This window comes from Galeopterus variegatus, unplaced genomic scaffold (genome assembly GCF_000696425.1).
Source record: "Galeopterus variegatus unplaced genomic scaffold, G_variegatus-3.0.2 Scaffold5145, whole genome shotgun sequence".
In the NCBI taxonomy this organism is placed as follows: Eukaryota; Metazoa; Chordata; class Mammalia; order Dermoptera; family Cynocephalidae; genus Galeopterus; species Galeopterus variegatus.
The window spans coordinates 127,601-150,811 of NW_007731256.1; the positions used below are offsets into that span (position 1 = coordinate 127,601).

At 44.3% G+C, this 23,211-nt stretch overlaps 1 protein-coding gene across 1 annotated transcript in view; it reads right to left on the reverse strand.

Annotated features, from left to right (window-relative positions):
- The window catches only part of LOC103604443 (heat shock factor 2-binding protein-like), a gene marked incomplete at its 5' end in the record, with an annotated part of 98,587 nt that overhangs the window by 69,806 nt on the left and 5,570 nt on the right, over nucleotides 1-23,211 (reverse strand). Inside the window, one exon of the mRNA XM_008588998.1 lies at nucleotides 11,683-11,800. Within this exon, the coding sequence (XP_008587220.1) occupies nucleotides 11,683-11,800 (118 nt within the window). The remainder of the gene's footprint in view (nucleotides 1-11,682; nucleotides 11,801-23,211) is intronic.

The following is a 23,211-nucleotide window of genomic DNA, read 5'->3' on the forward strand; positions in this document are numbered from 1 at the left end:
GAAGAAGATATAACAACTATACTTTTTTGAAGTTGTTACAACAAGCAAACAGAAAGGACATTCTTGGGGGGGAGGGGAGAGAGGGAGGAGGGAGGGGGGTGTCAGTGATGGGCCATAATAATCATATACATTGTATATTGACAAAATAAAAATTTAATGAAAAAAATAATAATAAAATAAAATTTAAAAAAAAAAAAGATCCTTAATGGTAACTTTCCTACCTGGGATTACTAAACCTTTGATTAGAAACCCAATCATGTGTGAAGATTTCTTTTCACTTGGCATTAAGGCACATATTTCCTTATGTGAAAAAGGGTCAGGTCACCAAAATGCACAGTAATACTCTGCATGACTCTCAACAACAAAGTATGACCATAACCTAGAAATAAAGATTTGCATCTAATCCATCATATAACATTTACTGAGCACCTTCTGTGTACTAGTCTGTGGGAACACCAAGCTGAAAACACAGTCTGTGCCATCCAGAAGTTCACAGGGAATGGGAGAGAGACAAGCAAAGCACACACTGAATATGGTGTGGTATGTATTTGAGAGCTCCCTCTCCACACTTAGTTCTAAAATGCTGCTGTTGTTTTAAGACATTTTGTGGAAACACTTCTAGAAGCATCTTCAAAAAACATTCTTCACTCTGACTATCCCAGACATGTTCTGCTTTTGGAAGATGGGAGCTTGCAGACCCCACTGGCAGGTAGCTCAGGGCTGCGTCTGCTCTGCAGAGAGGTGGGAAGATGTGATCACACTGGCTTGCTCACAAAGGTGAGCTCATTTTCCTGTGGCACTCAAGCTGGCTCTGAAGTCAACTGCACAGAGAACCTGGAGACTCCCACGAGCAGCACCTCTCCCCAACTACATCCTACTGTTGACACCTGGGAAGTTGTCAGGTAGGGGATAAACCAATAGTACCTTCAAAGAGCAGGAACCAGGTAGAGCCCAAACCCCTGTACCTGGACTAGAAACAGCCTCGTAAAGCCACTGTCCTCCCTTTCTGCCCCTTCCTAACCACATGTACCATATATTTTCTGGACCCCAACAGTGAAATGCACTGTGCCAGTTACCTAGGCTTGATAAAAGAGCAAAGGTATCCCTTTCATAGGGCCTATGACCCACCCCAAATATGGGGGTGAGCAGTATATAATCGTCCCTTGGTATCCATGGGGAATTGGTTCCAAGACCCCCTGCAGATACCAAGATCCACAGATGCTCAAGTCCCTTACTACACACATCCTCCCGTATACTTTATATTATCTTAGACTACTTATAATGCAATGCCAAATACAATGTAAAGGCTTCATAGTTGTTATACTGTATTGTATAGAGAATAATAACAGGAAAAAAAGTCTGTACATATTTAGTTGTATACAATCATACACGTTTTTGTTTCAAATATTTTCAATCTGCAGTCGGTGAGTCCACGGATGCAGAACCCATGGATACAGAGGGTTAACTATACTGAGAACAAAGAGACCATTCAAGAAAATGGATAACTCCTCCTTCTCTATCTTACCTGTCAGGGTCTCCTCCCTCCAGGTAAGAACTACCTTAAACTCTGGGCCTTCAGCCAGCCCTTCCAATGACACCTCCGGTAGGTCCAAACCCCCACCCCCACCCCCAACGAGCCTAATGAGCAGCTAGTATAAGGTGTTGAAAGGCCTTTTGTGGCCTGTTCGACTAGGACTGATAAAATCGCAATGGAGAGTGAGCAGTAATAAAAAAAATAACATGGCTACAATGAGTATGTTAAGTACAAAAAAAAGGAGAAAAACTAAAAGGCAGAACAAATCCAGATGTCCAACGTGAAACAAAAATGTTGGTTGCGGACCGGCCTGGTGGCGCACCGCTGGGAGCGCGGCGGCGCTCCCGCTGAGGGTTCGGATCCCACATACATACCGGTTCCCGCTCACTGGCTGAGCGAGGGGCGGGCGCAGCACCGAGGGTTGCGATCCCGTTGCCGGTCCCGGTCCGGTACGGGTGCGACACTGAGGGTTGCGGTCCGTTGCCGGACACGAAAAAAGACAAAAAGGAAAAAAAAAATGTTGGTTGCCTAGCTTTCACCAACTGTCAAGGAGAATGGAAATGCCAGTGTCACATGACAGAAGTGGAGAAAGATGAGCCACAGCGAGGAGTCTCAGGGGCCACCATGTCTGGCTCAGTGCCAGAACAATGCCCAGGGACTCTGCAATCCCAAGGTCAGGGTGGACTCCTAGACACAGCGTACACCCTGCCTGTGCCAGCTGCTGCGTACAAGAGCCTGGGTGACCAGTGGCTGGAGGTGCAGGGAAAAGACCAAGGTAGTAATGATGGGGAAAGCTCCTGGCACTTGTCATCCCAGGGCTGAATGACTAAGACAAGACCCTGCCCAGGCTTGCCACCAGCTCACTGCACTCACTGCCCCAGCCTTGGTACAGAGCCCATGTGGCACAGGGTTCTGTTGAGTGGCCATTTGTAACAGATGCCTGAAAGGCTGATGTAAATGTGAAAAACTGTCAAGGAGGTATGATGTCAAGGCTGAAAAGACACACCACTGCAGTCATCCTGCTGGCAACAGAAAGCACCTTGAGGGACCCTCCAGGGTTGGCTGGTATGTCTGGCCACCAGTTGCTTGAAGTTTCTAGATTTGTAAAGTTAAAAAGAGGTTCTTCAAAAAAAAAAAAGGTAGGTAAACTCAGACTAGCCAGAAATTACATGACCCGGAAGGCCATGACATCGAAAGAACTTACAGCCGCTGAGTCCCAACAATGTCCCACTTAGCACCCTGTGTGTTTGCCACCAAAGAGACAATGGTGTGGCACCACAATGGAATAAAGTCTATTACACCCCTCACCCTCAGAGCCCCCAGGGATGTCAAGGGGAAGCAAAAGGAACAGGGCATCGTTCTGGGAAAATGTGTCATATCATGGAAAACCCAAAGTCACCTAAATTCCAGAAGAGCTGGCACATGGTTTGATGTAGACCACAGGGCCTTGCTGGAGGGTCATCAGGGCACAACTGGTAGAGAAAGGGCCAAACAGAGCCAGTGGAGAAAGAGAACTGAAATGCTGACGCAAGAGGTAATGACCAACCAAGCAAGTCCCAGGGACAGCTACTCACAAGCAGACATGGCAGGCTATTCACACACACACAGCCATGTGCTCCTCTGACACATGAGGAAAGGCGCAAGGCTGGGCAAGTGGAGCAAGGGAGGCATGGAGCTGAGGCAGCTCAAGCTCACCCTCAGTTCTCCATGTGAAGCAGGAAGTAAAGCCACCTGCCAGGATAGCTACCTGCAGAGAAGGGGCAGGATGAGCGAGCAGCGAGGGTCACACAGAGAGTGCTCAAAGCCTGCCCTAGCCACTGTGGAGAGTGGGAACTAAATAAGGACACAGAAGAGGATCCACAGGACCAGTAGAGGCTAAAATGACACAAGTCTGTGCAGCTGGGAAACCTTCTTCTCAAGCACCACTGAACAGCCCTGGTTGTAGGGACATAGAAGGTAGATCGCTGGGCTGATCCAAGGTTGGAAGCACCAAGTAATATGATACACATTGGGACCCAGGTGAGCTAGAAGAAGGGAAGCCAGGAAGGTGGCTGATTGATTAGGAGGCAGAAGGGCCGAGGAGCAGGAGGTCTTGGCAAGTTTAGAGGGAATAACGGTGGAAGAGGAGTCAGAGAGGGAGGATGTGAGCTACAGCAGTGCTGACCATCTCAGAGCTAGAAAGTCTGCCTGATGACAGTGCAGGGTGTGGCACAGCCACCAGGGTGGACTACTGCACATCCAATCTTTGGAGCTGAGGAAGGCAAGATACCTTGAAATTAGACTGTTGAATCAATCATCCACAAAGAGGCTCAAGTCATCTGAGACAGCAGGAAATGGGGAGAGGGGAAGCAACCAGCCAGGACTTACTGAAGCCAGGACTTACTGAACAAGGGGAAGTACCTGGGTGGCCAAAAAAGGACAGCAATGGGAAAGAGTGGATGTGGAGATGAGTGGTTGCTTGAATTTTGAAGGAGGGAAAGTTTTTGCACAAAAGTGGAAGAAAAACAGCCTTTAAAAAATGGTCAGCTAGGAGAAAGCTCACCCCCATCTCTGGGCCAGAGGTGCCTACTGCTGAAAATGAGTATCCTTTGATCATGGAGGTGGCGATGAAAGCAAAACCCACAGGAGACAGGCAAACTACAGTAAAAGCACGGAGAGGCCAAGAAGAAAAGAGGTTTATTTACAGTGCAAGAAAGGTCCTGGTTCCAGAGGACCCACTTGGGAGTTAGCAGTGAAGGAGACAGTGAAGAAAAGATAGCAGAGCCTCAGGGATGAGGAGAGAGTAACCAGCATACACGTGAGGAGGCAGGCAAAGATTACCAGGGGAAGGCCTGGCTCAGACAGGTGCATGCTGAGACCCGGAGTGGGGTTAGATGACAACAGTCTGCACATGGGCTTTGCTCGGTGGTCAGATGGAAGACTGCTGAGAAGGTAAGGACATGGGTCTGAAGGAGAGTCTCCCCACCCCCCACCACAATCAGCAAGACCTCATTAGGACCCAAAGGCACAGAGCTCCATGTACTGAAACCAGAGAGATAGGAACAGATGCAGCCCTCCCACCAGGCCTCACCTCAGAAGGCAGAGGAGGGGATTAACTAGCCCATAAATGCTGAACTTGTACAGTGCACAAAGAAAAAGAGGCAAGCATCCAGAGGTTAGCATCCAGAACACACAAAGAACTATAGCACACCATTAAGAAAAATGCAACCCAGAAACTGGGCAAAGGACACAAACAGGTAACTCACAGAAAAAACCTAAATGTGAAAAAAGTCTCAATTTCACTGGTAATGTAAATTGGAAGGAAGAGAGGGAGGGAGGGAGGCAGACAGATGACAGAGAGATGATACAAATATTCTTTATAGGAATATAATAAATAATGAAGTACTGCCGAGGATGTTGGAAACACAGAACATTGATGCAGTATGGATGGAAGTGTACACTTTGGTGACCAATTTGGTAGTATCTTATAAAACTGAAAATATCCATATCCTCCTCAAATATTCCACTTCTAAGGAACTCCTGGAGGAGCTCTCACACAGGCTGGCAAGGGGATACTTGCCATGACTGTTTGCTGCGGCATTCTACAAGTCTTCAAAAAGTCCATAGAAATGCATATTATAAAAAAACTATTGGGCTGGCCCATGGCTTTAATGGTTACTCTGTTGATTTGTTGCCTAGATGATATGTCCAATGCTGAGAAGTGTGATCAGATCCCCCAATTTTATCATAGAGTAGAAGCTTCTTCTGTCACTCTGAAATGCACTTTGTGGCAAGAGACATCCTCTTCTTTTCTTTGTCTCTGCTGGTGACTCTCCTTGTGTCAATGCACTCCAGTGGCTGGAGGACCATCTGCATGGTGGTTGTGGTGTCTAGCCATTTTCACAGCAGCCATGGTTATAGTGGTAGCTGTGGTGGACCACCCACATGGAGGTGATGTTTTTGGTATGCTCCTTGGCACTGGTGGTGTGCCTGGTTGTGGGGAGTGTCTGGTCCCCAACTCCATGCCTCAGGTCCCCAGGCAGGCCCCAAGGTGCTGGCACGGTGTGCCTGGCTAGGGGGTGGGTTCCAGTCCCCTTCTTCATGGCTCGGGTCCCTGGGCAGGCCCTGAGGCACTGGTGCAGTGTGCCTGGTTGTGGGAGGGGGTTCTGGTCCCCTTCTCCATGCCCCGAGCCCCTGGGTGGGCCTTGAGGTGCTGGCAGTGTGCCTGGTTGTGAGAAGGGAGTCCGGTCCCCGGGCTCCATCCCTCGGGTCCCCAGGTGGGCCCTGACGTGCTGGCGCAGTGTGCCTGTTTGTGGGAGGGGGGTCCAGTCCCCTTCTCCATGCCTCAGGTCCCTAGGTGGGCCCTGAGGTGCTGGCACCGTGTGCCTAGTTGTGGGAGGGGGGGTCCAGTCCACAGCTCCATGCCTCATGTCTCCTGGACAGTCCCCTTCTTCATGGCTCGGGTCCCTGGGCAGGCCCTGAGGCACTGGTGCAGTGTGCCTGGTTGTGGGAGGGGGTTCTGGTCCCCTTCTCCATGCCCCGAGCCCCTGGGTGGGCCTTGAGGTGCTGGCAGTGTGCCTGGTTGTGAGAAGGGAGTCCGGTCCCCGGGCTCCATCCCTCGGGTCCCCAGGTGGGCCCTGACGTGCTGGCGCAGTGTGCCTGTTTGTGGGAGGGGGGTCCAGTCCCCTTCTCCATGCCTCAGGTCCCTAGGTGGGCCCTGAGGTGCTGGCACGGTGTGCCTAGTTGTGGGAGGGGGGGTCCAGTCCACAGCTCCATGCCTCATGTCTCCTGGAAGGCCCCAAGGCACTGGTGGTGTGCCTACGCTGGAACTAATTTTTTGTCCTTTGCTTACTTCTAAAATGGGGGAACTTCCTGTGGGAACCAGTACTTGAGTTGTGTGGTTGAGCTAAATTGCTGCTTTGCCGCTGTTTCCCTAGGGAAGGCTTTTTGTGCAACTCAGGGTTTAATGGTTGACCTCAGGTACTTCTGGCTCTCCAGAGACCTGGTGAACCTGGGTTGTGTAGAAACTCTGATCTGGGCCTCTGTTTTTTTTAATCAAACTGCACCCCATGCAATTCTATATTCCTGATAAGTCTCCTCTGAGTGGTCCTGTGCTGATTGCGGGGCAGATTGGCAGTACTTGCTGTGTCCATCCCAGTGTTCTCCTGGTGGGCCTGTCTCCCCCACTGCCCATACTCCAACCACTTCCCATAGGGCGGGCCCTGTGCCAGTCCCTTGCAATGATTCACCAGCCTCTGAATGGCTCCCCTTTTTCAGCTGTTCTGGCTCCTTGCTCCTGCATGGGTCCATGGGAATCCTGTTAATCTTGCTGTCCTGAGGGCTGCCAAAACCCTCTCCTCTCCTGCCATCTCCAAGTAACTCCACCTGAAGGGCACAGCTGTGGCTTCTGCCAGCTCCTGCTCCATGCACTCATCAGTTCGAGTCTAAAAGCAGCCATGGCCTGAAACGCTCAGAGCAGTTCTTTCTTTCTCTCGTCATGGTTTTTCCTGCCTTCACAAACTCCATAGGTCTCTCCTCCTCTTCCCCTGACCTCCAGCAGCCCCAGCTTGGCTGTTGTTACATTTTTATAGTTGTAAATTCGTTGATTTTGTGGGAGAGAGTGATGCTGGGGACCTTCTATTCTGCCATCTTGACAGGAACTCTTCCTACTCTCTACTTCTATGAGAATCACTTTTTTTTTCAGATTCCCCATATGAGTGAGATCATGCAGTGTTCGTTTTTTTGTGCCTGACTTACTTCACTTAACATAATGGTCGCCAGTTCCATCCATTGTTGCAGCAAATGACGTGATTTCATTTTCTTATAGCTAAATAGTATTCCATTGTGTACATACACTAGTTTTTTTAGATCCATTTATCTGTTGTTGAGCATTTAGGTTGATTCCATCTCTTAGCTATTGTGAACAGTGCTGTGATAAACATAGGAGTGCTGGTGTCTCTTCAATATATTTATTTCATTTCCTTTGGGTATATACTCAAAGTGGGATAGCTGGGTCATAAGGTAGATATATTTTTAGTTCTCTGAGGAATCTCCACACTGTTTTCCACAATGGCTGTACCAATTTACATTCCCATCAACAATGTAGGAGGGTTTCCTTTTCTCCACATCCTTGCCAGCATTTGTTATTTTCTGTCTTGTTAATAATAGCTATTTTAACTGGAGGAAGATGATATCTCATTGTGGTTTTAATTTGCATTTTCAAATGCACAGTAATGTTGAGCATTTTTCATGTGCCTGTTGGCCATTCGTATGTCTTCTTTTAAGAAATGTCTTTTCGGGTCCTTTGCCCATTTTCCAATTGAGTTATTTGTTTCTCTATTGTTGAGGTGTTTGAGTTCCTTACATATACTGGATATTAGCCCCCTTGTCTGATGTGTAGTTTGCAAACACTTTCTCTCATACAACAAGTAGGTTGTCTCTTTAGTTTGTTGATTGTGTCCTCTGCTGTGCAGAAGCTTTTTCGTTTGACATAGTCCCATTTGTCTATTTTTGCTTTAGTTGCCTATGTCTTTGTAATCTTGTTCAAAAAAGTGCCATCCACTACCATTTCATGTAGTGCTTCCCCTATGTTTTCTTCCAGTAGTTTCATAGTTTTGGGTCTTAAATTTAGGTCTTTAATCCTCAATGGAAATTTTAAACAAGTGGGATCAAGACCCTGAAGCATTTTTTGAAGAACTATAACAGGAGATTAAATATGGCTTTACCAATACGATCATGATGACAAAGCACAATCGAAGCAATGGCCACCACAAAACGGAAGGGGTCTAGTCAAAGCAACAGTGGACTGGTCAAGAGCAAAGGTCACAGCAAGTTTTTTGGGATGCTTAAGGTATTTTTCTTACTGACTTTCTAGAGAACCAACGAACAATAATATGTTTATTATTAGAGTGTTTTGAGAAAATTAGCCAAAACTTTAGCAGAAAAATGCCCAGGAAAGCTTCATAAGGAGTTTTTCACCATGATAATGCCCCTGCTCATTCCTCTCATCAAACAAGGGCAATTTTGCAAGAGTTTCCATGAGAAATCATTAGGCATCCACTTTACAGCAGTGATTTGGCTCCTTGTGACTTCTTTTTGTTTCCTAATCTTAAAATATCTTTAAAGGGCACCCATTTTTCTTCAGTTAATAATGTAAAAAAGATTGCATTGACATGGTTAAATTCCCACACCCCTCGTTTCCTTAGGGATGGACTAAATGGCTGGTATCATCACTTACAAAAGTATCTTAAACTTGATGGACCTTATGTTGAAAAATAAAGTTTATATCTTTGTTTTTATCTTTTAATTCCATTTGTCCACAAACTTTTTGAAGTCCCCTCATTGTGCAGAGTAAAACCTGAAAATAACCTAAATGCCCGTCAGTTGAGAAAAGGGTAACCCAAATGTTACATCTTTTTGTGATGTAAAATACTTAAAAGGAATTAACTAGATCCACAGACAACTTGTAAAATTATACCCAAAAGTATGTACACATGTATATTAATACTACTCATGCACATGTATTTATTAGTACAAAATACTAAAGTGGACTGCAGTCTGGCACTAGATAAGATGGCATAAGCACACCTGCCCTCTTGCTTCCACTGAATGCAGCTGTAAATTCCACACTGAATGTACGGAGAAGCTACTTGAGGACTTTGAAAAGTAAACAACAGCAGGCAGATTAGGAAAGAAGTCCAGAATTTTAAGAACCACCAAACCAGCAGTGAGTTAATCACATTTTCTTCTAGTATTTTTGGCCTGGACCCAAGAAAGCACCAAAACCCAGAAGTGACACTGACCCATACAGAAAGCACCAGGAGAAAGCCACTAGTTCAGGCTTGAGGAGTGGTAAAGGGGTCTTCTGGCAGCAACCATGGTGGTGGAAAGAGCCCCCAGGTAACTCTAACTCTGTGGGAGGGGAATCTTCCTCACACCTGAAGGACTTGTGATCCTTTGAACTCCTGCTGCCTGGCAGGATGTGGGCAGAGTCACAGAAGTATATGATACAGCACAGTATACAAAGCCCCGGCATTCCAAGTGAAGACTGAACAACGGAGCCCTGGGAAACTAAAAAGTACCAGGGGAACAGTGGAGAGTTAAAAGCTCAAAAAAGTGACCTCACAAAGTTGTTTATAAACTCCTGGCCTCACCTCAAGCTGTGTATGCATGCATCTGATCATAAATAGCATCTCAAAGACTCCCACCTGAAGAAGAGTCCAGATCATCTAGGTCTCAGATTGGCCAGTGGATGGCACATATGAGGGGCAGATCCAATAGCACTGTAAAGGCTTTTTGAAAACAGGACTGCCATTGAAACAACAACACCGAAAAGGCTAGCTGTAACTTGTGACCTGAACCCAACCAAGTTGACTGCCCGTGAAAACAAAAACATCAGCATTTTCCAAAGGATTTAAACAAGACCCAGAATCTCATAACATAATATTCAAAATGTCCAGGATAAATCCAAAATTACTCAGCATATGAAGAAATAGGAAAATCTGAACTCACAATCAAAAGACACCAAGGCCACGACACCACAGGCACTGGAAGTGTGTGGTACAGACTTTAAAGAACCTATTATTAAAAAGTGCTCTGAAAAGTCAAAGCCAACATTTGAAATGAATGGTGTGACAGGCAGAATCCTAAAGTACCCTGCCCCCCCGGCTGATTTCCTGACCTAATCCCCAGGACTATAAATGTATCAAACCCTGATTATGTTGTTACCTGGCAAAGGGGATTCTGCAGATATAATTAAGGTTACTAATCAGCTAACTTTCAGTTAATCAAAAGGAGTTTATCCAGATATGCCTAATCTAAATGAGCCCATAAAAAGCAAAGAGTTTCTTCCAGCTGGTGGCAGAAGAGGGAGTCCCAGAGACTCAAAGTGTAAGGAGGATTTGATGAGCTAGTGTGGCTTGAAGACGGAGGGACCATGTGAGAAGGAATGCAGTGAGCCTTAGAAGTTGACCCCAGCCGACAGCTAGCAAGGAAACAGGGACTTCAGTCCTATACACAGTAAGAAACTGGATTCTCCCAGCAACCTGAAAGCACCTGGAAGCAGATTCTTCCGCAGAGCCTCTAGAAAAATAGCCCAGACTGGAAAACACCTGGATTATGGCCTTGAGAGACCCTAATCAGAGAACCCAGTCAAGCCTACTCAGACTTCTAACCTACAGAACTGTGAAACAATAGGTGTTTTAACCACTAAGTTTGTGATAATTTGTTGTACAACAATAGAAAACAAATACAGATTTTTGGTATCTGGAAATGGTATCATAACAAGCACTTATTTAGGTTCATTTTGAGATCATTAATACAACCCTGCCATAGTTTGGATATGATTTGCCCTCACCAAAATTCATGTTGAAATCTGATCCCCAATGTGGGAATGTTGAGAGGTGGGGCCTCATGGGAGGTGTTTCAGTCTTGGTGGTGGATCTCCAATGAATAGATTAATGCCCTCCCTGGGGAGTGAGTAAGCTCTTGAGGGAACGATTAGTTCCATCGGGCACCTCCCCTTCCTCTCTTTTGCCTCTCCCTCTGCATGTGATCTCTACGTGCATGTCTGCTCCCCATCCACTTTCAGTCATAAGTGGAAGCAGCCTGAGGCCCCACCAGATGCAGCTGCCCAATTTTCCCTGGGGAGTGAGTAAGCTCTTGAGGGAACGATTAGTTCCATCGGGCACCTCCCCTTCCTATCTTTTGCCTCTCCCTCTCCATGTGATCTCTACGTGCATGTCTGCTCCCCATCCACTTTCAGTCATAAGTGGAAGCAGCCTGAGGCCCCACCAGATGCAGCTGCCCAATTTTGGACTTTCCAGCCTACAGAGCTGTGAGCCAAATAAACCTCTTTTCTTTATAAATTACCCAGTCTCAGGTATTCCATTATAGCAACACAAAAACATACTAATACAAACCCTGAAGTGTCACATGATACGTAGATTGGACTCACTGATTGCTCTAAGGTGAGAATATTCCTTTTTTAAATTTATTTTACAAAATACTATTCAAGAGACAATGCACCTTTTAAATTCTCCAGGCAATTTGTTTCTTCTATTTTTTAGAACTATTGCCAAATTAACTGTGTTTATTTAGAGAGAGGCCCAATCAGAATATTCTAACTAATATGTAAATAGATATTAACTTTTTAATATTATCCACCATACACTTTGAGTTTGGGGCACTGTCCTGGCTTCAAGTCTCCCAGAAGTTGCAAAATGGTGTCCAGGAGCACCCGACTTGAATTAACCAAGAATTCACGACCACATGCTGTGGCAGCAACATCTGCAACAGAAAGATAAAAAAAAGCATCAAGATCACTGTTACTGCAGAATCGAGAACATTTTGTCCAGGACAGAGTATTTGTGCTGTTTTTCTAACAGACTTAATGAAAACACAAGTATCTGACAAGGCATTAAGAAATGGTGTTATCCACAGAGCTGACAGGCCAAAAACAGTAACTGACAACCAGAAGAGTTACTTAAACAGAGAGTCATGTCCAGTGTGATTGGCAAGACCCTTGGTAGTAAAACAGAGCACGAGGGGCCGGCCCGTGGCTCACTTGGGGGAGGGTGGTTCTGATAACACCAAGGCCACAGGTTCAGATCCCTATATAGGGATGGCCAGTTAGCTCACTTGGGAGAGCATGGTGCTGACAACACCAAGTCAAGGGTTAAGATCCCCTTACCGGTCATCTTTTTGGAAAAAAAAAAGATAAAACAGAGCATGATAAGAAACATGTCTGCAGCCATCAAGCTCCAGAGCACCAGATCCAATGCTGTGGGCTGTCAGGGTCCAAACCTGAGGTGGGGGGTGATTATCTAGGACTGAGGACACTAGAGTTCACTTTCAATCCTGCAAACATTTGCTAATGACTTTTAACCATGACAGAAAACTGAAATCATATGAGATCAAAAAACAGAATATGAAAATTGATTCTTTTTTTTTTCTTTCTTTTTTTTTTTTTTTTAAAAGATGACCGGTAAGGGGATCTTAACCCTTGACTTGGTGTCGTCAGCACCACGCTCAGCCAGTGAGCGAACCGGCCATCCCTATGTGGGATCCGAACCCGGGGCCTTGGTGTTATCAGCACCGCACTCTACCGAGTGAGCCACGGGCCGGCCCTGAAAATTGATTCTGAAAAAAATTTTTTTCTAAATTTTTTGTCATATTATGGATCAGCAAGTATGTTTCTTCATGCCTGAAGCCCTGCACTGGATAAGATGGCACAGAGACTAGACTAAGTAATCACCCTGGCTCCCAGCAGATAGTGCTGCAGCTAATACTGGCTCTATGACCTCCCAAACACCTATAAGGATAAATCAATGATCTAAGTGCATTGATGTATGTGTAAGATTTTTTCTTTAGTTAGGTCTAACAATAAAGCATGATTCAAAATGACTAAGATTCCTGAGTCAAATGAGCAAGCCAAGGTGGAAGAGAGGCAGGGCAGCAGCAGCCTTGTCTCTGCTGACTTCAGTGGAAATGCTTCCAATAATTCACAGTTAAGTGTGATGTCTGACCTGTTTCTGGTACATATCCCTTACCAGTTTAAGGAATTTTCTTTTACTTTTAGTTTACTAAGAAGTATCAAAAATGGAGGATGAACTTTATCACTTATTTGTGCCTTTGGTTAATTATAATCTGACTGCAGAATATGAATTTCATTTATGCTACCAGTTCAACTGTGTGGAAGCAGATCCTTGACATTCGTATTTATTTTTGTTTACCTGGGCTGAGATGGACCAAGACAGATACAAATTCTCCTATACCTAACCAATTTTTTTCCCATTTTTACTTTTCTCTCCAGCCTCTTAGCCTCATAAAATTTCAGGATAGCTATAACTTGATTGAGGGCAGAACTCTCCATTGACACAAACTTACCTTCTTTGTTCAATGAATTTTAACCTGGTAATTATATTTTCCAGTATATGACACATTCTAGTTTGACTGAAGAAATATTTTAGGGGCAGGTGAAGCAACTAAGGATTTGGCATTATAAACATATACAAGATAAATTTTAGGTAGCTTTGAAGGGGAAAACATTATTCATGTAAGTACAGTTGACCATATACCAGAACCCAGCGGGAAAACATGAGTTGTAGCCATGCACTTTGGTAGCTAGACTGCAGAGGTGACTCACCAGTGAACAGTGCCTCCCATGTTCAGACCCTGCACCTGTGTCTCACTTATAACCAGCAGAATGCAGGAGAATTAATGCCATGTGCCTTCCTAAGCTTGGCAAGAAGAAGCTTTATGGCTCTACCTTGGCCTCTTGTCATGCACTCTAGGAGCCCTGGGTCGCTATGGAAGAAGTCCAGCTACCCTGAGGCTGCCATGATGGAGAGACCTACAGAAAGGGCACCGTGGAGATGCCCTGCGACTACATGAGGACAGACACCTGCTAGCCCCCAGCTGTTACATCCCTCCGCAGTTCAAGTCATCCCAGCTGAGGCCCCAATATTGTAGAGCAGCAGCAAACTGTCCCTGCCAAGTCCTGACCAAACTGCAGACTTGTGAGCAACACAAATGCTGTTGTTCTAACACTTTACATTTTGAGGTGGTTTGTTACACAGCAATAGGTAATAGAAACATTACTAATACATCACTGAAGAACAAATAAAACAGCAAAAACAATATTGTATAACAGCAGGCAGCAACACCCAGTACAACAAATTTACCGGTAAATGAAATTCTGTATCATACAAGAGTACTTCAAAAAGTTCATGGAAAAATAGAATCTAAAGGTAACGTGAATCTTCACATGAACTTTCTGAAGTGCCCTCGTATATCCAGCATTGTAATAGCAAATACCAATCCGGTATTTCATGGAATACCAATAACTAAAGTGTAAACCACGACACAAAATAAATGTGAATAAACTCGTACACAGACAGCTCCAGTACTTGTTGATCTGTTGGAACTTACATTTATTTACATTGTAGTCTGCACTTCAGTTACCAATAGTTAACCTGTCTGGGATGCTTGTAAGTCAGTTCAAGGCCTATAGAACTGACTTTGTTATCATCCACCATAAGCAGACATAGGACTGCTGGTTTAATTTTCTGCTAAAATAGTTTTTCCTACGTTCATTTTTCAATAAAACTGTTTATAGTTAATTCAAGAGGTTTGCAAAGTGATTACATAATTTAAGAGATGAAACTGGTATCAATTATGTATGCTGAGAAAGATATAGAATTGAGATGTATTGTCTGATACTTTTGCTTTGAATTGTAATAATTTTGTTTTACTTTTAGCAATAAAAATAATAATGGGGTATTGGCATAATGATAGACATATAGATCAATGGCAGAATTGAGTCCAGAAATAAACCCTCACATATATGGTCAGTTGATTTTCAACAAGGGTGAGAAGATAATTCAATGGAGAAAGGATAAAAGAATAACCTTTTTAACAAATGGTGCTAGAACAACTGGATATCCACATGCAAACGAATGAAGTTGTACCCTTACCTGCCACCATATACAAAAGTTAAATTCAAAATGGATCAAAGGTCTAAATGTAGCAGCTAAAACTATAAAACTTTTAGAAGTAAACATAGGAGTAAATTTCATAACCTTGAATTAGACAATGGTTCCTTAAATATGACACCAAAAGGACAAGCAACTAAAGAAGAAGTAGACAAAGTCAACATAATCAAAATTTAAAACTTTTGTGCTTCATAGGATGCTACTGAGAAAGTGAAAAGACAACGACAATGGTTCCTTAAATATGACACCAAAAGGACAAGCAACTAAAGAAGAAGTAGACAAAGTGAACATAATCAAAATTTAAAACTTTTGTGCTTCATAGGATGCTACTGAGAAAGTGAAAAGACAACTCACAGAATGGGAGAATTTGCAAATCATAGATCTGATAGGGACTGGTATCTAGACTACACAAAAAACTCTTACAACTCAATGATAACAACACAAATAACCAAATTAAAAATGGGCAATGGACTTGAATAGACATTTCTCCAAAGAAGATATACAAACAGCCAAGCACATGAAAAGATGTCTCAACATCATTAGCCATCATGGTTATGCAAGCCAAAGCCACAATGAGATACCACTTTATATCCACCAGCATGGCTGTAACCAAAAAGACAGATAATAAAAAGTGTTGCAAGGATGTGGAGAATCTGGAGCCCTCATATACTGCTGGTGGGATTGTAAGATGGTGAAGCCACTATGGAAAATAGTCCAACAGTTCTTCAAACAGTTAAAGCCCTACCACATGACCTAATAATTCCACTCCTAGTTATACATCCAAGAGAAATGAAAACATACGTTCACACAAAACTTGAAGATGGATGTCCATAACATCATTATTCATATAGCGGAAAAGTGGAAACAACCCAAATATCCACCAGTTGATGAATGGACAAACGAAACATGGTATATCCATACAATATATTATTCAGCCATAAAAAGGAATAAAGCACTGACATGTGCTACGATGAAAATGAACCTCGAAACCATCATGCTAAATGACATAAGCCAGACTCAAAAGACTGAAAGAAGGACCACATGTTATGATTTCATTTATATGAAATGTCCAGAACAGGTAAATCTATAGAGACAGAGAGTAGATCAGTAGTTGCCTAGTGCTACGGGGATGTCAGGACTGGGGGTGATGGCTAAGGTAAGCAAGGCTTCTTTCTGAGATGATGAAATGTTTTAAAATTGACTGTAGTGATGGGTGCACAACTATATACATACAGTAAAAACCATATTTTCACTTTAGATTGGCAAACTGAATAATATATGAAATATATCTCAACATAGCTGCTAAAAAGTAAATCAATAATAATAATAGGGATACAATTTTCATGCTTAATGGACTTAGTCCCTACTGCTCACCCTGGCTCTGTTTTCTATAAACCTCTTATCTGCAGCACTAACACTGTACTGTATTTTTTGAAAGAAACATAAGCAATGATGTATGTATCCTCTAACATTAATATTATGACCCCATTTTATTGTTTGGTTTTTGTTTCTTTGCATTTACCTGGGCTAGCAGTGGTAGGTTTCATATCAATTCAATTATCTGGCAGTCACAGGGGGGAGACAGGGCCAAGGACTGTGAATAATCACAATCTGGAAACTCTGCCTCTGTGCACTATTTACAGAAACCCCCTCCAAGTTGGAGGGAATGCCCAGTTCTGCTGGGAAGCAGCTCCTAGAATTCAGTTTCTCTTCCCCTGTGGGTAACCTGGTTTCTGTGGCAAGAAGCCAGAGCAGAGAAAAGCCACCTGCAGCCCAAGGGCTATCTGAGAGAGCTGAGCCTCTGTCCTCCTGTTTGCTGCTGTCAGTCTACAGGAGCCAAGTGACTCTGGGAGATGTTCCCATCTCTCTTACAACCCGCCTGTGCCAGGTTAGATAAGTTTTCACTGAGGGCACTGTTAGAAAGCCTGGCCACAGAAAAATAAATGATAAAGGATCCACAGACACAGCTTCACTTCCAGCCAAATTCTATAACCTGTTGATCTACTGATAAGTTTGGATGTGTTGTCCCCACCAAAAGTCATGTGGAAATCTGATCCCCAATGTGGCTTTGTTAGAAGCTGAGTCATGGGGGGCAGATCCCTCATGAATGGATTAATGCTCTCCCTGGGGGGTGAGGGTTCTGAGTGAGATCTCACTCTATTAGTTCCCACGAGAGCTGTTGTTTAAAAGACCTTAGCACCTCCTCTCTCTCTCTTGCTTCCTCTCACCATGTGATCTGTTTATACCCACTGCTGGCTGCCGTTTTCTGCCATGAGTAGAAGAAGCCTGAGGCCTGCACCAGACTCAGCTGTCCCAGAATCGTAAGCCAAATAAACCTCTGTTCTTTATAAATTACCCAGTCTCAGGTATTCTGTTACAGCAACACGAAACGGACTAATACATCCACCTTGAAGAAAACAGTTCAAAGCGAAAGTCCCCACTGTTCCTCTGGCTCATCTATGAACATAGTCCCTGCTCTTTCAATTTATTCAGAATTCCTCCCTCGACACTCTACTACACTCTCAGGAAGTTTCCCAGCATCTTTCGTTTGTCCCAACCTATAACTGTTACCCTGGGGCTATTATCAGAACACTTCTTCCTTTTCTGGGACACAGTCACAAAAATAGAGATTTATTTTGCAAATGAAATTGACAGATAAAAGATACTGCAGATATATGATTTTGAGAAGTTCCAGAAAATTCTCTAATATACAAATTATAGCTGATCTGAATGTTCATTTGCCCACACTATGTGTGATTCAAGAAATAACCAAAGAATTAACTATGATCCCAGAATCCCCATAGGGAAAAGATTCTATGTACATAGACAAATAATTGGAGTGAAAACCAAAAAGGTCCAGATGGATCTCCTAAATCTTTACCTGAACTACTTTGATATTTGATGAAGTTTGGATGTGTTGTCTGCTCCAAAACTCATGTGGAAATTTGATCTCCAACATGGCAGTGTTGGAAACTGATTGAGTCATCGGGCAGATCCCTCATGAATGGATTAATGCTCTCCCTGGGGGAGGGGGGATTAATGAGTGAGTTCTCGCTCTATTAGTTCCCGTGAGAGTTCATCGCTTAAAAAGACCCTGGCACTTTCTCTCTCTCTCTCTCTCTCTCTCTCTCTCTCTCGCTTCCTCTCTCTTGCTTCCTCTTGCCATGTGATCTGCTTGTAGCTGCCGGCTCCCTGCCACTTTCCACCATGAGTAGAAGTAGTCTGAGGCCCATGCCAGATGCAGCTGTCCCAGAATCGTAAGCCAAATAAACCTCTTTTCCTTATAAATTACCCAGTCTCAGGTATTTGTTATAGCAACACAAAACGGACTAAAACAATACTCTCTAGAGTTGAAGCCACAGAAAGTCTTAGGCCAACTGTGAACAGCTTAATAGGAAAAGGACTAATAATTCCTTGTACCAGTCCCTGCAATCACCTAATATTACCTGTTTAAAAAATGATCAAGGATGTAGATTTGTCCAAGATCTGTGAAAAAGTAACAAAATAACTATTCCCCATTTCATGTGGTGCCCAACCCCAACACCATGCTCTCCTCATCCCGCCTGAAGCAAATTCTTTACAGGATCAGAGTCATGCTCATGTTTCTTTAAAGAAATATGTTCCATTCTAAAAAGATGGCAAATTCATTTGCCTTCACCTGGAAAAATCAACAATTACCCAGAAAGTTATGTCCCAAGGGATTCACTAATATTCCATCTATTTCTCTCAATTTTTAAACTCAGATACAAAGGATACATGGAGCCCTGGGGGGGGGGGGGGGAGGGTCACCCTGATCCAATATGTATATAATCTCCTTTCACATTCCATTAATCTGGAAAATGCTAGGGCTATGTTTATCTCCTCACTGAGCTAGCTAAAAATGGACACAAGTTTCTAAGAAAAAACTCCAATTCCACAAAACAACAGTTCATTATCTAGGCCATACTCTGTCACCTGAAGGAAGGGCATTATCTAAGGAAAGATTATAAATTATCCAAGACCAACCACTGGGGGGGGGGGGGGGGGGGCGAGTGTCACCCTGATCCAATATGTATATAATCTCCTTTCACATTCCATTAATCTGGAAAATGCTAGGGCTATGTTTATCTCCTCACTGAGCTAGCTAAAAATGGACACAAGTTTCTAAGAAAAAACTCCAATTCCACAAAACAACAGTTCATTATCTAGGCCATACTCTGTCACCTGAAGGAAGGGCATTATCTAAGGAAAGATTATAAATTATCCAAGACCAACCACTGAAAGGTAATTAAGATAATTTCTGTGATATTGTAAATAACAGGTATCAAATTTTTCTGAATTAGCAAGATTATATGATTGGACTTGTCAGAACCATGCCCCTGGAATACAGAAACCAAAAAAGCCTTCAGTGATCTTAAAATATCTCTCACCAACCTCTAATGTCCCAGATTACCATAAATCTATCTATGGGCATGAAAGGTTAGGCCATGCTCTAGGGCAGTGGTTCTCAAAGGGGTGGTGGATGATTTTGCCCCTAGCAATATCTGACAATATCTTTAGTTGTCACACTTGGGGGTTACTACCAGCCTCTAGTGGACAGAGGCCAGGGCTTCTGCTAAACATCCTACAACAAGCGGGACAGCCCCACAACACAGAATTTTAGTGCCGAGGGTAAGACATGCTGCTCTGGGGCCATTAATAACACAGCAAACCTGGCAGTCCCACTGCCTATCAGAGCCTGTCATTTGATCCGACAGCCAGGGCTTACTGTCGCCTTGTCTCAGAGAAACTGCAGCTCAACTCAACTCCATCAAGTCTTCAGGACTTGTACCAGGATCACCTTTAAACCTGATGGCATCACAAATAGTACAATCCATATCACTAACTGAAAACACCCAGTGCTTTTCTTCTAGTCAATTAACTGGTTATGAAACATCCTTACTGTCTCCTTCTCACATGACAGCACATCCATGGAACACCCCAGCCCAGCGCCTGGAAACACCTGCCTGATGATAGGGAGCCTCACAGCTATCTCCATAGTTCAACAAGTGCCCATGCCCAGGAGAGATATTAGGGAGGACATTCCCATACCACAGCCTGACTTCATGCTGCTTGTTGAGGGAGTCTTATCTTAAAAGTGTAAGGGAACAATACCAGGCTGGTCGTGAAGTCACCTGGGTGGAGGTTCCAGAGTGTCTTCCTTCTCACAGTGCCTAAAATTATATTTGCTCACTATCTGTTGCCTAGAATCTTAAAAACTTTTTCGGCTCTTGTCCTGACAGATGATTCAACAGGTGATTCGGAGATGAAGACAGGAAACAAATCATGTGGAGTAGTGCTCAAACTAAGAATCAGGTCTCTACCAACCTTACCTTGCAGGAGGTTCAACAACAGTCTCTGATGATCTCTCCTAGAGTTTGAGCTGCATGAGAACCAAACTCAGCTGCTCAAAGAACCAACCACCACCAACAAAGATTGCCATGTGCCTAGAAAAACACTGACTGTTCTGAAGACACGGGGAAAAGGAGCCACCACAACATAAAATGGTGCATCCACTGTGGAAAACAGTCTGGCAGTTCCTCAAAAAGCTAAACCCAGTGTTACCACACGACCCTGCTATTCCACCCCTAGGCGTACATGTAAACCCAAGAGAATTGAAAACGTATGTCCACACATAAACTTGTACACACATGTTCACAGCAGCTATCCATAAAAGCCAAAAGGTGGAAACAACCCAAATAAATACCCATTCACTGACTCTTCACTGCAGACTCAGACTATCTGATACCAGAAGACCTACAGATCAAAGTTCAGAAGTGGCACCCTATTCTTCCACATGCAGAATCACACAATTACAAGTCTAGGACAGACCTTAATCGTCATGTAGTGTCAAAGACTCTTCTCAGAAGAAGAAACCAAAGGTCACATATGCAAGAACACAGGGCCAGTCAGTGGCAGAAGCAGCACTGGACATGGGACCTCAAGTCTGCCCCATCTTCTTTTCTGCACACTACAGTGCTTACATGTGTGAGCACAAATGTGTGGGGTAGGAGGGACAGGAAGCAGGACTGATAGGCCAGAAGTGATGCTAACTGACCCTGTTGATGGACCAGGGTACATCTTCCCATTCAAAAAGGGAGAAATCGGCCAAAAGAAAGGTGTAACAAGTCCCAGACAAGTCTTAAACCCAGCAGGACAGGCATTAAATCTTACTGGTGAATCATGTACCTTGACTCCATGTTCAATGTCCTCTGCATGCTGGTGTGGGGGTTGGATCCCCAGGTCCTTGGGCAGCTCCACTTCTATGGCTCTCCTGGTCTGAGGCCACGCTTCAGTTCTCACAGGCTAGCATTGCATGCTGGTAGCTCTACAATTCTGGGGTCCCGCTCCCATGGCTCCATTAGGCATGGCCTTGGTGAGGTTTTTCTGCTGCAACTCCAACCCCACATTTCCTCTTAGCATTGCTCTAGTGAAAACTCTATGCAGTGACTTTGCTCCTGCAATAGATCTCTTCCTGGGCCCCCAGGATTTTCCATGCATTCTTTTTTTTTTTTTTTTTTGTCTTTTTCGTGACTGGTAAGGGGATCGCAACCCTTGGTGTGGTGTTGCCCACACCGCGCTCAGCCAATGACCGCACCGGCCAATCCTAAATAGGATCCGAACCTGCAGCAGGAGCGTCGCTGCACTCCCAGCGCCGCACTCTCCTGAGTGCGCCACAGGCTTGGCCCTGCATTCTTTGAAATCAGGGTAGAGGTTCCCAAGCCTTCACAGCTCTCTTTTTTTTTTTTTTTTTTGTCTTTTTCGTGACTGGTAAGGGGATCGCAACCCTTGGTGTGGTGTCACCCACACCGCGCTCAGCCTATGACCGCACCGGCCAATCCTAAATAGGATCCGAACCTGCAGCAGGAGCGTCGCTGCACTCCCAGCGCCGCACTCTCCTGAGTGCGCCACAGGCTTGGCCCTGCATTCTTTGAAATCAGGGTAGAGGTTCCCAAGCCTTCACAGCTCTGACATTCTGAAAGCCTATAGACATTGCCACATGTTAACATCACCCCACCAAGGTTTCCAGCTTATGGCTTCCAAAGCTGCAGGTCCAACCTCCACTGGGGCCAATTTAGCCACAGCTGGAGCAGCCAAAGCAGCTGGGGTACTGGTGCTGGAAGCAGCTTCCCAAAGTGGCCCTGGGCAGTGAGCCCAAGGAGGGTGCTTCATGCCTGTTCCCCAAGACCATTCTGTCTTCCTAGGCCTCTGGGCCTGTCTGTAATGGAAGGTTGGCCCCAGGTTCTTCAATGCCTTCAGGGCCTTTTACCCCTTCTCTTGAAAATACCTTTCTTGTGTTCTAATCTTCTTAGCACCATTGCATTTTTCTCCTGAAAATGCTCTCTGCTTCTCTACCACATGGCCAAGCTGCAAATTTTCCAAATCTTTACACTCTGCCTCCCTTTTAAATTCTGGCTTTACATCACTTTTGCTGCTATAGCTCAGCACAGGCTGTTGCAAACAGCTTCCTTAAGCTTTGCTGCTTAGAAATTCCTCCTGTTATACCCTGGGTCAGCACCTTGAAGTTCCGCATTCCATAAAGCTTTTGGACATGAACAAAATGCAGCCAAATTCCTTGCCAGTTCATAGCAAGGGTGATCTTTGCCCCAGTTTCCAATAAGTCCCTTTCATTTACATCTGAGATCTCCTTGGTATGGCCTTTACTGTCCACACTTCCATCACCATTCTGCTCAACACCAGTCTCTAAAACATTCCAAACTTTCCCTGGTTTTCTTGTCTTCCAAACTTTCACCAGCATCCAGGCTTTTTCTAGCCTGTTCCTTCAAATTCTTCCAGCCACTCCTCAATACCCAGTTCCGAAGCCATTTCCACATTTTCAAGTATTTGTTACGAGCAACAGCCCACTTCTCTGGTGCCAATTTTCTGTATTAGTCCATTTCTGTTGTTTATAACAGAATACTGGAACTGGTAATTTATAAGAAAATAAAATTTATTGCTTACAGATTTAGAGGCTTGGAAGTCTAAAGTCCCACATCTGATGAGGGTCTTGGTGGTGGCGACAGTGACCCAGGGGTCTCACATGGGAGAAAATGGCAGAGCAAAGAGAGAGAGACTCACGTGCTCTCCTTTTAAAGCCCTCAGAACTACAACCCAGACCACCATTATTAATCCATTCACTACTGCACGGTCCTACAATCTGATCACCTCTTCAAGGCCCTACCTTCC